Genomic DNA, 15,475 nt, shown 5'->3' with positions numbered 1-15,475 from the left:
TGCCAATCACAGTAGCCAGTTTCAAGAGGTAATTAAGCCCATTTAGCTTCCCCTTGTAGAGCTGTGTTTCTGAAGCCAAAGCAGATTTACAAGTAGGTCATGTAACTGTGGCCTGAGAACCTGAACTGTCACGTTGAAGAGTGCAGAAGATACAGGGAGATGTGGCTTCAGCAACTAAGAGCGAATGTAAGGATAGCATCTTTCGAAAGGATCTCAGAAGGCTGAAAATTCACTTGCCAAGTACACTCAATAAATAATGAGTCATAGAAAATATTGCCTCGCACAGATGGAATGACAATGATTTATAGTATTAATATCTATGCAACAATTAGCCCCATGTTTGACTGTACTTATAGGGGTGTGTACGCATATATCATAGAATTATAGAATATCCTGAGTTGGAAGGGACACATAAAGATCATCAAGTCCAATTCCATATACATATACATATATATATGCATTGATAGGTGTGTGTACGTATACATGAAAACATATATATAGAGAGATATAAGTGACATCATCATTAAATATTTATTTGAAGATTTTTTGGTTTTCCCTTTGGTGCATTCAATGTTCTTAACTGTGTTTACAAATACATTACAAATATTGCTCTGTGTGGTCAACCTGGTATTTTCAAAGTTGCCTGGAGGGGACCATACTTTTCGGTAGCGTTGGTGTCCCTCCCACTCCCAACAGCTTTTTTTTTTACCTTAAAAGTTGCTTATAATCCTGTAGTGCTTTGTCTTTTTGGCCTGTGCTATTTAGTTACCTGAAGGACATCTTCTGAGAATATGTATTTTAAGAACAATAACAGTTCACAAAATATGGCTAGCCTGAGTCTGAGCATAGGCTCTGGGAGCTGCACAATACAAAACTTTGCAGTGCTATTTTTAGGAGAGGTGTGGGTTAGGCAATTCTTGTGATTTTATGAGTATATAAAAACATTCTGCTTGGGTGTTTTGTTTTTGTTTTTGTTTTGTTTTGTTGTTTTTTTTTTTTGTTTGTTTGTTTTTTTGTCTTCTACCAGATAGGTTTGATGAACTTTTGAACTTTGTTAGAGGCATGAATGAAGAACAGTGTTTTTTTATATACAGATTGTGTCTTCAGTGAAAATGTCTCCTAAAGTCACTCGTAAACTGTCTGACACTTCAACAGTAAGTTTGTAAATGCTTTGAAGTGGAAGACTGAAAGTATAAGATGGTGCTGGATTTTCTCTTCTTATCCATGATATAACATGAGAAATATTAATCCCTACCTTGCAAGTATGGAAGTTTCTCTGAAGAGTAATTAATGGGATTTTCTTGCATTTTTCCTTCTTTTTTTTTCCTTCATCCTGGTGACCTGCCTCAACAGTTGATGAATGCAGCAAAACAACCTGCCTGTTCCACAGAGGAACTTGCTTGAAAAGAAAGCATCACTGCAGTATTTATTTAATGGGTGCTGTTTGTTTAGCAAGTGCTGCATCTATTTCAAGAGAGATAAACAACTACTACTTGAGCTATCAAAACACTTCATGCAGTTCTCTCTTGACTGTTTCCAAATCATATTTTTATATTGTCTTTCCCTTTAAACTTCATCTGGAAGATACTCCAGTTCCTTTAATGAAATACTTATTCTGTCAAAGCTTGACATTTTGTTGCTAAGAGCTTTACTCCCAAACAGTCAGAGCCTACAAGTGCCAAAAAACACCGCCACATGTTTGACTTGTGCTTTGGCAAATTTGCTTACTCTCTGGCAGAATTTTTGCTTGACCCAGCAGAATTTATTATCAACATTTTGCTAGATTCAGCAGTCTTGAACTTTCAAGAAGGAGTTTGACCACACAAGCGTGATTTGCCAGTGAAACCAACTGAACGTTTTTCTTGATCTCACAAAGATTAGAAGTCGATCCTTAACCACTTGCTTCATGTGAGAACATCGAGTGGTTCTTGGGTCATCTGCCATCCTTACAGATGGCAAACAAAACTTAGCTTCACTTGGTACGGGCAGGGTTAATTGAAAAGCTGCAGCGAGGGTGCTTGGAGCTAGCTGGAGGACTGCAGCTGGTTTATGTGGAGAAAATTAAAATGACAGGTAATATGGGGAGTATCCCTGTTGCTTTTGTGCCACAGCTCATGCCAAAGAAACACAGTGAAATAGAAGATGCTGCACTAACACAGAAATAGAAAATACTATTTACTTACACTGGATTTTATGTGGATGAGGGATGATTAACTAATAGGTGTGAATAAGTTGAAATCTGTGCATGAAGGACTTCAGCTTTGTATATCTGAGCCTCCTGGTTACTTGGATGTAATCAAAGAGAAGTGCATACACTACAGACAGTGGTAGATACCAGCTAACAGGGTGAGAAGCTCTGCAGAAATCCACAGAGGATCTAGCCTTGGAGAAGCAAAGAGGCTTTAAAGTGGCTGATCTCCTGAAGACAGGCTGCAGAAGTCTGCCATGAGAAAATGTCAGATTTTGCTATACAAAAGTCTGGCAAGAATTAACCAATTTCCTGTGTTTTCATAGCTTATTTTGGAATTAAAATTGCTGCTGTGTGATTCGAGCTGTTTTTAAAGAAACTGATTGCAGCAGAAAAACGTTAGTCTTTGTACAATACTTGTTGGTTCTAAATAAAAAAAATGCAAAATAAAAATGTATCATTCAGATTATATTTATAAGTTATTTGCAGTTGGCTGTTGAAATTTTGTAATGTTCATAGTAATGGTATAGTAAAAATATCATTTTTTTCTTTCATATTGAGTTTTTTTTTACAGAAACATTACCAAATTTTGGATAGTCAATGCTGCCTTTCTCTTGCTTGTGTTTGTATACTACCCTTTCCTCAACCCCAACGTTTCATTGGAGACCTCCGATTTTACCTGCCATGGATTCCAGCACAAAACTTCTGCTTTCTTTGCATTCCTTTCCATGGCTAACCTGAGCCTTGTGTACTCTTTGGCTTCCCATAATAACATGTGGAGAAATGTATTTCTTGGAGCATGGCAGGAAGTCTCCAGAATTCACAAGATGAGGTAGCTGATGGTTGGTGTGTCAGATACTGGATACATGACCTGCGGAGAGATTGAGATGATACACAGGAAGTAGAGCTAGTGCAAAGTAAAACCCTGAGAGATATAACACTAACTGCCTTCTTGTACAAATCCATTCCTTTGGGACTGCATTGACGTAGTCTATAAATAGCATGGCTCTGTGGATTGCTTGATTTTTATTGCCCTGCAAAAGATATTTGAATAGAAGTTTTATGTTTATTTGAATTTCTTGGATATATATTTTTATATAGTATATAAATTTCTTATTTGCTGCTCCTGAGACTATAAAACATTGTCAAATCCTGACTTGAGCATGATGTACTTGCGGACAGTCTGCCTTTGGTCCAAAACTCCCAGGGCACAGATTGGAGCCCCTGGAAGGTGCGTTACCCTCAATTTTTAGTAGTAGCTCTTGACCAATTTTCTCCCAGCAAAACTCCTGGCTGTTGTGATTAGTTACTGATCTGTTATTCTAAATGAGCAGAGGGGACTGTCACTGTGTTATCTGGAAACTTAGTGTTTGTCTTATTTCTTTATAAATCAACTGAATAAAACATTTTATTTTAAACTTTATTCCAGAAGTATTTTACTAGGGAGTTGGGGATGAGGCTATTGGGTTCTCACATGAATTTTTTTTCTTTCTTCTTCAGTAGACACATTCTCAGGACTGGAGTCAGATGTGACAGCAACTCCAGAGGCATATGTGATATACGATGATGGTACTGTTTAATTCTAGATATCTGTTGCAAGTAGCATCTTCTAGTGTTTCGTTTTCCCCTTTTCTTTCTTTGGAGTTGGGTTTGGGGTGGCAGGTTGTTGCACAGGCGCTTAAGTAAGCAATGGTGAGCTGAAAAAGCTTTCCAGAGCCACGTGACATACGTGAAGAGCCATGGTGCAAATGCTACTGTTTCTGGACATGAGGGTCTCTTTCTGTCAGTCCTGCAATCTAAGAGGAACCTATTCTGGAAGTAAATCTCATTCAGAGCTGGTTCATACACTCACCGCTTCAATGCTAGACTTTCTCTGGTACAAGAGAAAGTCTGGTACTAACTCCAGCCCAAAGCCACTGGATTCTTTTAAAGTAGAAAATCAAAGTATTATATGATTCCTGGAAACTTGAGTTTTTATCACTAGAGTGCTAATGAATTATTGATTCAGCATTATGAATTTTTTATTATTTTTTTTTGATCTGTAATCTTCATTTAGACAGAAAACTTTCTCATACTGAATGAGATCACCTACATATAAAATAATTAGTCTGCTGAATCCATGTGGAACTTAAATTAAAGAGATCTGAAAACAGATAGAAGTAGAAGAGGGAAACATTTTAGGGAGTTATAATTCATGCCTTCTTGTTATTATAAGTCAGGACACATAAAACTTAGCTTAAGAAGAAGCTTCAAATCCTAGTGTTTAATTATAAGTTTGCACAGGGAATGCAAATAATAAATTACTGGAACTAGTATTCATTTTATGTCACCACTGACTTCTGGTGTTCTGCTTCTTGTATTCCTCAGATTTCTGCTGCTACTCCCACATATTAAAGCAGATAAATACAGACTTCTGCTAAACTCAAAGTTTTTTAGTATCAGCTTTGTAGTAGAATTTATGGCTCCAGAATAATAAAGTTTATTCTTTGTGGATGCAGTACTGGGAATTTAAGTCAAACCAATCCAAAAAAAAAAAAAAAAAAAAAAAAAAAAAAAAAGAGAGAGAGAGAACTTTGTAAAAGAGAGTTCAGCAGCTGTAAGGAAAATATCCAAGAATTTTCTGCTTTTTATTCTGATAGCTTCATACTGAGTCTAACGTTTAGAATGTGGGAAGGAGAAGATGAACTTAGAACTGCATGAGCCTCACAAAGCACGTTCCTTATATCCTAGTGTAAGTGGAATATACTCAGTGTGCAGTTCTTTTGCAGGGGCTCCCTTCAGGGGCAGGTCACCTACAGAAAACAGATTTCAGCAGTTAGGAGAAAACAGTCAAAGCAGGCAGCTGAGTTTCCATAGCCTGTACAATAGGACAATGCAGGGATGACAAATGCTTCTTTTCCTTTATTTTGTGTGTCAGTATTGTAGCACAGTGGCTTTGAGCACTGGATTCAATGAGACTGAATACCAAAGAGGACCAAATATCAGGAGGTTCACTTGTGCCAATTTACTTTCCCTAATGGGACCATGGATGGCAAGTATTCATGCCTCCATGCCCCTAAGTTGCAGGAAAGTCTAAGAGTAATATGAACCAGCTTTAAGATTTTAGAAGAGCAATGCAGAGATTTCTTAACGAGACATTTTTCATTCCCTCATCTCCCTTATTTGGGCTTCCCTTATCTGAGGGCTATGACCAGGGATTTGGTTACTATACTGTCTTCTTCTGGGGGGTTGTAAGGGGAGGTGGCAGATGAAGTGCATTCATAGTATGGCTATGTGAATACATTTGTTTATTGTCACCCTTTTTACCTGTGTGAGTGAGGTCCCAACCACCGTTGGCATTAGTATTTGTGTTTGCTGTCCATCAGTTTGGTAGAAGCCCTTGCAAGACTGAGGTGTGATTGACCATGAGTCCATAAGGACTGTGCAGCAGCTGTGGGAGGATGCGTAGCACTCCTTTCGGGTTGTGTCTGGTAACAGAAATATTTCCCTTCTCATAGTTGAGCCAAAAGTTGAGCTTCATGTTGAAGCAGGCTAACATTTTCATTTTATGTTTCCTTTGAAGATTACGAGTTCTTTGAGAGCACTTTGCCACCAACCACCACCACTGTCACTACCACCACCACTTCTACAACAACAGAATCAGAAATAGACTACCCAGAGACTAGTGTTGTTGGCTCTGGCCCTGTGTCAGAATATGATATTGCTGGGAAGAAACGGTTCACTGGTAAGGATATCCTTTGTTTTATGTATCTTGCTACTTGTGCTGCAAGCAATTCTTGTTTTGGGAGGGTCAGCCCTTATGCTGAGGTCATTGCACAGACATATCCAACAGACTAATGCGTGGCCCTTGTAAGGCCTGCCACCTGGGAAGCCCAAACACCTGTACTTCTTCATAGCTTTGACACTTGTGTGTCTGTGTGTGGGCTCACTGATGTTGCTGAAGCACTGCAAACCTCTTTCTACTCTTCCAGTGTGAATGCTCTGCTCTATATTCTGCATCACGTTCAGTTTGCTTGATGTTAGGAAGAAAGCGAGGGTGTCTGCTTTGGTGCTCAGTTCAGCTCAGCTGCATCGCTTTTAATTCACACTGGTAGTTCAGTCAATGCAAGTCTCCACATAGGTGTGAGCTGTCCACTGGAAGACCTAAATAATGTTTTAGATATGAACTTAGTAAAACTGACAGAGATAAATTTGGCTTTGCTATTTATATGTCTTCTCTGTAGAAGAAACAGAGGGAAGGAACCCATGGTATATTGGCATGAGTGATGAGGGTCGCTCCTGCATATCTGAGCAATTCAAGTGCATAGGTAGGCATTGCTGCTCTCACCTCAGAGCTGCTCTGCTTCTGCGTCAGAGAAGCAGCCTGAGGTCAGACTGGAGGGATTTTGAGGTGCTAGGGCACTGTACTCCAGCCTCTGTCCACACTGGTAGCCCCACAGCAGCCTTTTACAGACCTCTGGCATTTGAACTGACGTCAACCTGGCTCACCTGGCATTTCAAATGTGAGTTCAGTGGATGGAGAGTCAACTTTGATTCACGTCTTGCCTTACATTCCAACACCTACAAGCTTCATGTGGCTTAGAGTGGAGCTCTGCTGCTGGAGTAAAATATTTGTTTTTATATTTGCCCAGACTTTTTCCAGTGTATCCTCAGTTTCCCTGTCCAAATAGTTTAACAATGTTTCTGTTCAGCACCCTCGCTGACAGTGCTTCTTGATTAATTTAACTAAAGAGGCTAAAATTAACTTCGTTGCAAGATCTGGAAAAAATCCCTAAGGACATGAAATCCAATAAGATAAACCAAGAAATGTTGGTTTATGAACATTTAAAGGCACTACGGAAAAAAAAATATTATCATTTCAATGGTTTGTATTATTGCAACTGAATAAACATTTCCAAAGGCAAACGTTACAGTCCTTACTTTGGATATTATTGTGACATTTAAGTCAATAACAAGATGCTTCAATCTTTTCCGGAGCCAAAGTACTGGTCAGCATAAATGTTCTAAAAGTAGAAGTCACAAGTTGGTGCCTGGAAGGTGGGAACTCATGACTACCAGCCCCTTAATATTCATGGGATCACTGTGATAATTGCTTCCTGTAAGTGGTCAGACTTCACCTTGGAATTGCTCTTCTCGCTCAACCCATTGTTTCAACCCAGCATCAGGATGTTTGTGTAAGAGCCAGCCACTAGGACCTGTTAAAGTCGTAGATGCTGATCAAAGGCCTGGGCAGGGGTCTGTTCCCTGCTAGGTGACATTTCCACCCAGCCTCCCAGAGCAGCTGGAGGTAATGTGGGGAGGTGGTCTTGCAATCACACCACTCCCTTCTACCTCTTGTAGCAAAATTTGTCCTCCTCTCTTTGAGTAACTGCGTACAGTTGTGAGTGTGGGGCAGACCTGAATATTGGCATCCCACTTTCCCTTGCTTATCAGTCAAATTGAATGTGAGTCTTTGGAGACCACCAAAATCTTAGCTTTCCTTTCTAAATTCCTTTGATCAAGTGCAAGAGTCTGGTTTGAGGGGCGTAAGCTAAGGAAAGGGTGAAGAAGGCACACAGAACACCAGTCATTTCTCTACAGCTATGTTTATTTTAATGTTCCTTTAGGTCATGCATACTGCCATAGTGCAAGGAAGCCTTTGGGACTGGCCTGGGACCAATCCAGGACATGTCACGTTAAAGTAAAAAGAACTATGTGCAGTTTGGGCAGCCAGAGCTGCCCAGTCAGAGTGGCTGGGCTAGGCAGGGATGCAGGAATTCACTAGGGCCATGAAGGTGATGAAGGGTTTGGAGCATTTCACCTACAAGGAGAGACAGAGACAGCTAGGACTGTTCAACATGGGGAAGAGAAGGCTGATGGGACCTTATCAATATGCCTAAGCATGTGATGAGTGCATGAAAGAAGAGGGAGTCAAGCTTTTCTTGGTGGTACCCACTGAAAGGACAGAAGGCAATGGGCACAAACTGAAACACAGGAAATCTTGTTTAAACATAAGGAAAAACCTAGTCATGGGGGCTATTTGTTACTGTATGCTTTTCCTGGTGCTAAAATTCAAGTCAATTGTAGGAACACTCTAAGAAGTTTCAGGACAGCACCAGAAAGTTAAAAAAAATAAATAAAAATAACACACACACACAAAAAACCTTCATTCTCTTCTTTTCAGGAAATTGTCAGACTTTGTGTTACTCAGTGGAGTCTACAAACTTCTAACTAAATGCCACCCTTCCTTGTCTCCTCTAGCTCCTTATGTGACCTACCTAAACAAAGATCCAGCAGCGCCCTGCTCCTTGACAGAGGCCCTGGAGCACTTCCAGGTGGAAAGCCTTGACGAGATCATCCCTAATGACCTTAAGGAGAGAGAGCCGCGTCCCCTCAAAGCTCCTCACAACATCACTGTCGTGGCAGTAGAAGGCTGTCATTCCTTTGTCATCGTGGACTGGGCCAAACCTGCTCGAGGAGACATGGTGACAGGTACCGCAGAGCGGGCGGCCCCAGTGCCTGGGGGTGCGGGGCTGTTTTCCTGAGGGTGAGGTGGGGAAGGTGAGGATATCAAGTGGTGGGGAGCGAGGGGTGTCAAGCATCTGTATTAATTTGCATAAACTTTAATGTCTTTTGACCTTTAGAGAGCCACAGAGATCCAAAAACTGAGTTCAGAAATGAATCTCAAAACTTGCTAAAAACACTGGAGTAAATAAAAAAAAAACAAAATGTTTCATAAAAGAGTCAATCCCTATTTGTCAGCAGACCCAAAAGATCTGAAATAAGCAATGGAAAAGGCCACTGCCTTGGTGCTAACATTCAGTTTTTAAGGACTCTTGCCTACCTCTGTGGATGACGATGATGGCAGAGGGATGGGAGCTGGCAGAGCTGAAGCAGCGATAAAGGTTGGGAAGGGAAAAGGCTGCCCCTGAACAGGCCATGTGCTGTCTGTCCCAGAGCGTTTCATTCTTCAAGGCTGTTGATCCAGTACCCCAGTACCTTACTGGGCATAATTTGCCTAAAAATGAAAAAAACAAATGCCACAGGGCCTCTAACTGTATTAGTTTCTGCACAGTTTGCCACTCAAAGCAGTGAAGGAGTTGACTGTCATCGTTTTGCCTTTGCTGTGTTCTAAATCAGTACTTGCATATTGGTACCATTCTCTGATGTAAACCACCATCATCATTGGCTAATGACAGGAAATTCTTGTAGCCTGGGATTTTCCAGGACAGTTAGGCATTGACACACTTTCAAAGATGTTTACACTCCTTTTAACACATGAAATCTACCATGGCAAATATGGCTTGGGCTATCACTCACTTATGTTTAGAACCCTCCCAACTCTCTGTCTTTCCCATTTACAGGCTATCTGGTTTACAGTGCATCCTACGATGACTTTTTGAAGAATAAATGGTCAACCAGGACTGCAGGCACTACTCATTTGCCAATTGAGAACCTGAAACCAAACACACGGTAAGGATTCGATCCATTCTTTTTCAGTTATGTTAGGGAAGTAAAACAGATTTGAAAATTGGTAATCATTTCTCTTGGCCTTAGTATAAATATCTATGTCTGATCTAGATTTTATTCATTCTGTTTGACAGAAAAAGTTTTATGAATCGCACATCCAGTATATTACCACGTTAGCCCTGGAATAGATGACTATGTGTACATGTCCATGTGTTTGTGTATATAAAAGCACATACCAATTAAAAAAAAGTCTCATTTTAAAAATGCATTTTCTAGTCTTATGCATAACTGAATCAAATTCTAGGGGAAGAGCATGCAAAGTATAGCCGTGGTGTGATGTCATGAGGTCATTTCCAGCAAGGTTATAGGTTCGTGCATATCCATGAACCTTGCGACTCCCCAGTTGAATTTTAAGGCTGTCTTAAAGCAGGGAGATTCAAACAAAATCTGTGTGCTCTAAGCGTTATTTTCCTAGCCTCTTTCTGAAGAACAGTGTAATCCGTTGGCTTCTGTTGTACACCCTGTGGAAAAGAAAAAAGGCTTCATGTGGGGTCTGTGGTGGAGAAGGAGGGTTCTTTTCAACAGCAAAATTGTGTGTATCAGCCAGTCTCATTTACATTCTCCAAATCCACAGACCGAGTTGACTGCATATTTTTTGTCTTAAAAATAACTCCTTAACCACTTGGAAAGGACCCCATCCTAATTAAGAAAACATGGCATATCAGAAGCTAGTCTAAAAATTTGATGTTTGCTTTAGGAATGCATTTAGTGAGAAATCTATGATTAAGTCAGATTTACTGTATTGAGATGCTATTGAGTGCTGGGCGTCCCATGAGGGCTTATCAGCGGTGCAATCCATGGTGCAGGCTGTGTATCAGAAAGAGGCTGGTGTTGCGTCAGGAGTCAGCTCCAAAGAAGTCTTGAAGCTGTCAACATGTCCTGGAAAACGTCTGCCTGGTGTTTAAGTTTTACAAACAGAACGGAAGTCTAAATTTAACCCATGTGATAAGTTTTCTTCTGAGACCCGGTCTAGCCTCCAGTTGAGAAGTAGTTTTTCCATTAGCAAAACTGTGGTCAGCTTCACTGAGTACAGAAGCCATTTATTGGGCCATGTGAATGTATTAAATCTTAAAAACAGCAGTCTTGACAATGTCCCTTCCCTAGGCTTAACTCTCAGCCATCACAGGAGAGTGATGCAAAGGGCTGGAAAGCATCTACTCACTCACTAAATCCAATCTCCTGCAATCACAGACATTATAATCCTCTTCACAAACATTTCAAACTCCTTGAAAATGGTTAGGCTTTTTCCTGCCTTACTGCAGGAAAGCTGTGGCAGAGCCTTATGACAGTGGTTAGCCTCCTGATTCAGAACACCCTCCTTTGCCACCATATCTCCATGTCTCTTCAAATCTTCTTCCCTGTCCACTCAGTTTCTGTTCCCTTCAGGGCTATTTTCAGCCCAGAGTGCTGCTACCAATTCCAGTGTTGTGCAGAGCATTTCTCAGGAGGCTGTCAGAGGTTTAATCAGGGCTAACTTCAAACAGATCAATTGTAAGAACTTCTGTCTCTGGGGGCTTCTGTGTCTCCACTAAAACAAAGCTGCGGAGTGTCCAACAAGTATCACCAGCTACAACCACCTGCTCTGTGTCACCAGAGCAACAGAGACAATGTGAGATGTGGATGAAATCCTTATCTCATGCAGGCAGTGGACCTAGGGGCACATACCTGTCAACAACTGCGCAGGAAACTCCTCTAGCAGGACTGCTCTAGTGTCTTATTATTATATTTAGTATAGATATTCCTGATATATGTGGTGCTAGTCCATTTTCTGATGGAGGCAGCAACCCCTGTGGGTGTCCTCCCAGCAGCCAGGTCAGGCATGCATGCTGGATCCTCTCCTGCAAGCAGCAGCCACCTGCTCCATGTGTACCCTCTGCAAAGCCACCGTGGCCCTCATCCAGCACTGAGGGAGGTCTCCACAGCAGCTGTCCCACCTTCCCCTTGGCCAGTGGGTGGCCGTGGTGTTGGGGTGGTCCCCATCAGGGCAGGCGGGGATGCTGCCTGCATGTCCTGCCATCTCAGCCAGCTGCTGATGGGACTGCAGGGCTGGGGGGTAGTTCATGCCTCCTGAGAGGCTGGAGAAATGATTTGTGGATAATGAATCTTTTTAAAAACAGCTGCTTCCCTCACCCATCCGCTGAGTGATGATCTCCCTTTGTAGATGTGAGCGCCAGCTATTAATTTCCAGCAGGGGGGAGTGAATTAAGTCATAAAATCATTTTGCTCAAAGTGACAGGTATGGTGATATGATTAGTCATATAACCTAAATGAATCAAAATATCCCATATTCATTGCTCCATTACAGTTTATTATGTCCCTTCTTTACATGTCAGTAGATGTGGTATATAAAATCTCAAAGGAGGCTTATTTTTAGGAAGAAAAGCTTTTTTGTTGTCTGCATTATAAACAAGCGGGTGGCCTTGCATCTGATGCAGTTGTGATTCTTATATGCCTGTTGTTAACAATTTATTATAAGTTTGGCTAAGCAAAGTGTAATCAAAGCACAGTCACACATTGCAAATTTTCTTCATGTATTTATGTGATGGAGAACAGTTGCGTTATACTGATTTGAGATTTCTTGGCAAACTCATCAGCTGTTAGGCAAATAAAGATTCTGACTAATGAAAATGTCAGACTCCTGGACCTTGAAAGGCTTTGGCACTTTCTTTCTTATTTATCATGTCTGAGAAAGAAATATATCCTGACTGCATTATTTTATTGATTCACTTAATGCAGCAATCGTAGCATGGTCTGCAGCTAAATCACGGGTCAGCAAGTCATGAGTCCTGGCTCTCTCGCTGGCACTACTGCAGGCTTCTTGTATACATAAAGGCTTAGGAACTAATTTTCCAGTTTAGTGAAGAGAAATACACTCATAACTCCATTGCTGTTTTTTCCAGTCAGGCAGGCAATTTGAACAATCATGTGTCCCAGATGGGCTTTTATGTATGCAATAGGACACGTGAATGTACAGTTGCCCTGATTACATAGGCAATCAGTTACTGCAGTGAGCCTTAAATACAAAACTGCTTGCCTTTCCCCACTGAAGTAGATGTGTTTTGAGTAGCAGATTCTTGGGCTGCTTTCTCCTGTTTCAATTCTCCTGTTTTAAATGTGGAGCATGGTGTCTGTGTAGCTCATGGGAATGTTTTGACCCTAGCATTAATACACACGTACTGAAAGCCTTGCATTTTCTTGCTGGCAAACATGACTGTGCCCCTGGTGCGGGTGTCCCATCGGAGCATTGGCAATGCAGGGGTTTAAAGCAGTTCTCGAGCTGCGTGCTCTGCTGGCCAGAAGTACAGGAGCGCACAGGAGGCTTTTTGCTGCTCCTCTGCTCTTTCTCCAGCCACCCTGAGTGCTTGTGAGCTGCTGTCAGGAAAGCAAGGCCAATAGTTAAAACTGTGGGCCAAGATTTCTGCCAGTGAAAGGTTTGTGTGAGAAATGAGCAAAAAACATAGCCTTGCTAAATGTCACTGTTCTGTGTAGTTTATTTTTGCCATGATGTTTTTCTTTTTACAAGAAAGCTGTGACTCCTTTCTGAGCATCACGTAGTGGTTAATGAAAGGCAGATCTGTCTGCAGAAAGGAGTGGAGTCGGTTTGTGACCTCAGCTGAGGGATGCAGCAGGGACAGGGGACAGATCCCTTATGCAGGAGTGGGAGCATGTCCCACAGAGGATCTGATCGTGTGTGTGCTTCAGGTCTGGCACAGGTACAAGGCAAAGCTCCTGCCACAGATGAAGCCCAGAATATTTCAGTTCCTCTAGTTTACAAATTACTGCCATCCTTCTGCTGAAGAACTGCATGTTATTTGCACATCTTGTCAGCCTGAGATGAAGCAAAAAAAAAAAAAAAAAAAAAAAAAAAGATTAATCTCTGCCACAAGGCTGGTTCAACTGTTGCCAGTGGGATTAGTTTTGTATGTGCTTAGCACTTTGGCTGGAGAGGTTCATGTCAGGAGCCAGCCTCCAGGTTCTGGTCTGTGGTGAAGTCCTTGAGGAGCAGTCACATCTAATGGTACATCAAAGTGCATGTTGTAAACCCTGAGTGGCAGACATGAAACAGCAAAGTTCCTTCAGCTGGATCCTGTTGAATTTTCCTGCTGTCTGGTAGGTGGCAAAGCAGGACTGTCTTACATGACAGGAAGCAACACATTACACTCTTATGTTGGAAGGGCTATTACCATTTCTTGTGGACAGAAGTGAAGAAAAGGAGAGTAAAGCTTTTAATGTGGATTGTGTCCACACTTTGTTCGTAAACCGTGCCAGGTGGCAATAGCTTCCAGGGGATGGCAGCCCACGTTTGCTATGAACCCCCCTGTCTCAGCCCAGTGTGACCCATGGCTGGGCTGTGCAAGCAGAGCCATGCTGATGGCTTTCTGTGCAGGATAAGGATGATGTTTGTAACAGGGCTCCCCTTCACCAGCTGAGGCTTGTCAGAGCTGCTACTCCATGGGAGGTAACCAATGCTTGGTGGCACCTGTCCCCACGATTAAGGTCTTGTACAGTTCTGTGGGTCACAGGGGATGCTCTTGGAGATGTCTGCTTTTGGATAGGAGGCTAAATCTAGATCCAAATGCTGTGTGGGTGTTACAGAGGTGTAGTCTTTTATTATTATTATTTTATTTTTATTTTTATTTTTATTTTTATTTTTATTTTTATTTTTATTTTTATTTTTATTTTTATTTTTATTTTTATTTTTATTTTTATTTTTATTTTTAATTTCTTTACAAGACTGAAATTGAGCAACCATGCCAGAAAGGGAAACCTAAACACAGGCACCTAAAAAACTCTGTGCTGGAACTTTTTACAGTAATCTTCCATTCTAGTTGGTTTCTGCTGGCCTGGGTAAGAGGATAAGAGGGAAAGAAGAAAACATTAATCTGAGAAATAAATATTAGGGTAGGCATCAACTGAAAATCATCATATTTCAAAGTGAAATAAAAATGTGCTTACACATTTTCTTCTCCCCAAGTAAGAACAATTATGCTTCTGTCAAGCAATGAGTTGAGTTCTGGTGGCTAGTCATGTGCTTCAAGTTAAGCGTGTTATTTAAATACTTTGGGAAAACACTGAGTCAACATGTGAAAATTTATCATATTATTCAAGAACTGTAATCTCAATACTGCTAGAGTTTTTAAAGAAAGGTCAAAAGCTTAGCGTCTGATCTCATATCAATCTGATGGTTTTAGTTTGCAGTTTACACCACTGCTTTCCTAGGAGATAATCCAGTTTAAAACTTCTTGAGATCAAAATTTATTTCCTACCAAATTTTTCTAGTAGTCTATTGCTATTGGTTTTTTTTCATATAAAATGGATGTAATTGTGTGTGTTCTTGGAAGTAGAATGATAAAAAGAAATAATCCAAAAATACATGTTAGCAATTGCAAAAAGGTGAAATTTGTGTATAACAGCCACCTCATAGCCTGGCTGAGTACCCAAGTCGATTTAACGCAAAGAACACCTGAACTCACTGGAATTGTGTTAGTTTGATTCTCATCCTATTTCAGTGTTATTTATAATTTAGCATTGCAGTGGAATCGGTGTTTTAATTTTATTTTCTCTCATTGTGTTTCAGGTATTATTTTAAAGTCCAGGCAAAGAATCCCTTTGGTTATGGACCTGTTAGCTCTTCAGTCTCATTTATCACAGAATCTGGTATACTCTGCTTTTTATTTTCATCTCAGAACTGAATTCCTACTAAAAGATGTGGGAGGGCAATGAAACCAGCATGAGTATTGTGTTTATTATCCTGAACCTGCTACTTTGAGATTTTTT

General features: G+C 40.9%; 1 protein-coding gene across 2 annotated transcripts in view; it reads left to right on the top strand.

The window, feature by feature from the left end:
- The window catches only part of FNDC1 (fibronectin type III domain containing 1), a 65,790-nt gene that overhangs the window by 42,134 nt on the left and 8,181 nt on the right, over positions 1-15,475 (top strand). The window contains exons 12-16 of one of the 2 annotated variants that reach the window (XM_082758313.1): positions 3,692-3,757; positions 5,751-5,912; positions 8,429-8,659; positions 9,532-9,640; positions 15,276-15,355. In XM_082758313.1, coding sequence (XP_082614439.1) covers positions 3,692-3,757; positions 5,751-5,912; positions 8,429-8,659; positions 9,532-9,640; positions 15,276-15,355 — 648 coding nt within the window. Of the gene's footprint in view, positions 1-3,688; positions 3,758-5,750; positions 5,913-8,428; positions 8,660-9,531; positions 9,641-15,275; positions 15,356-15,475 lie in introns of both variants that reach the window. The other variant, XM_082758312.1, reaches the window with a different exon arrangement.

The sequence above is a fragment of the Aythya marila genome (genome assembly GCF_965140915.1).
Source record: "Aythya marila genome assembly, chromosome: 3".
Lineage (NCBI taxonomy): Eukaryota > Metazoa > Chordata > Aves > Anseriformes > Anatidae > Aythya > Aythya marila.
This window is presented reverse-complemented; position numbering and strand designations above follow the sequence as displayed.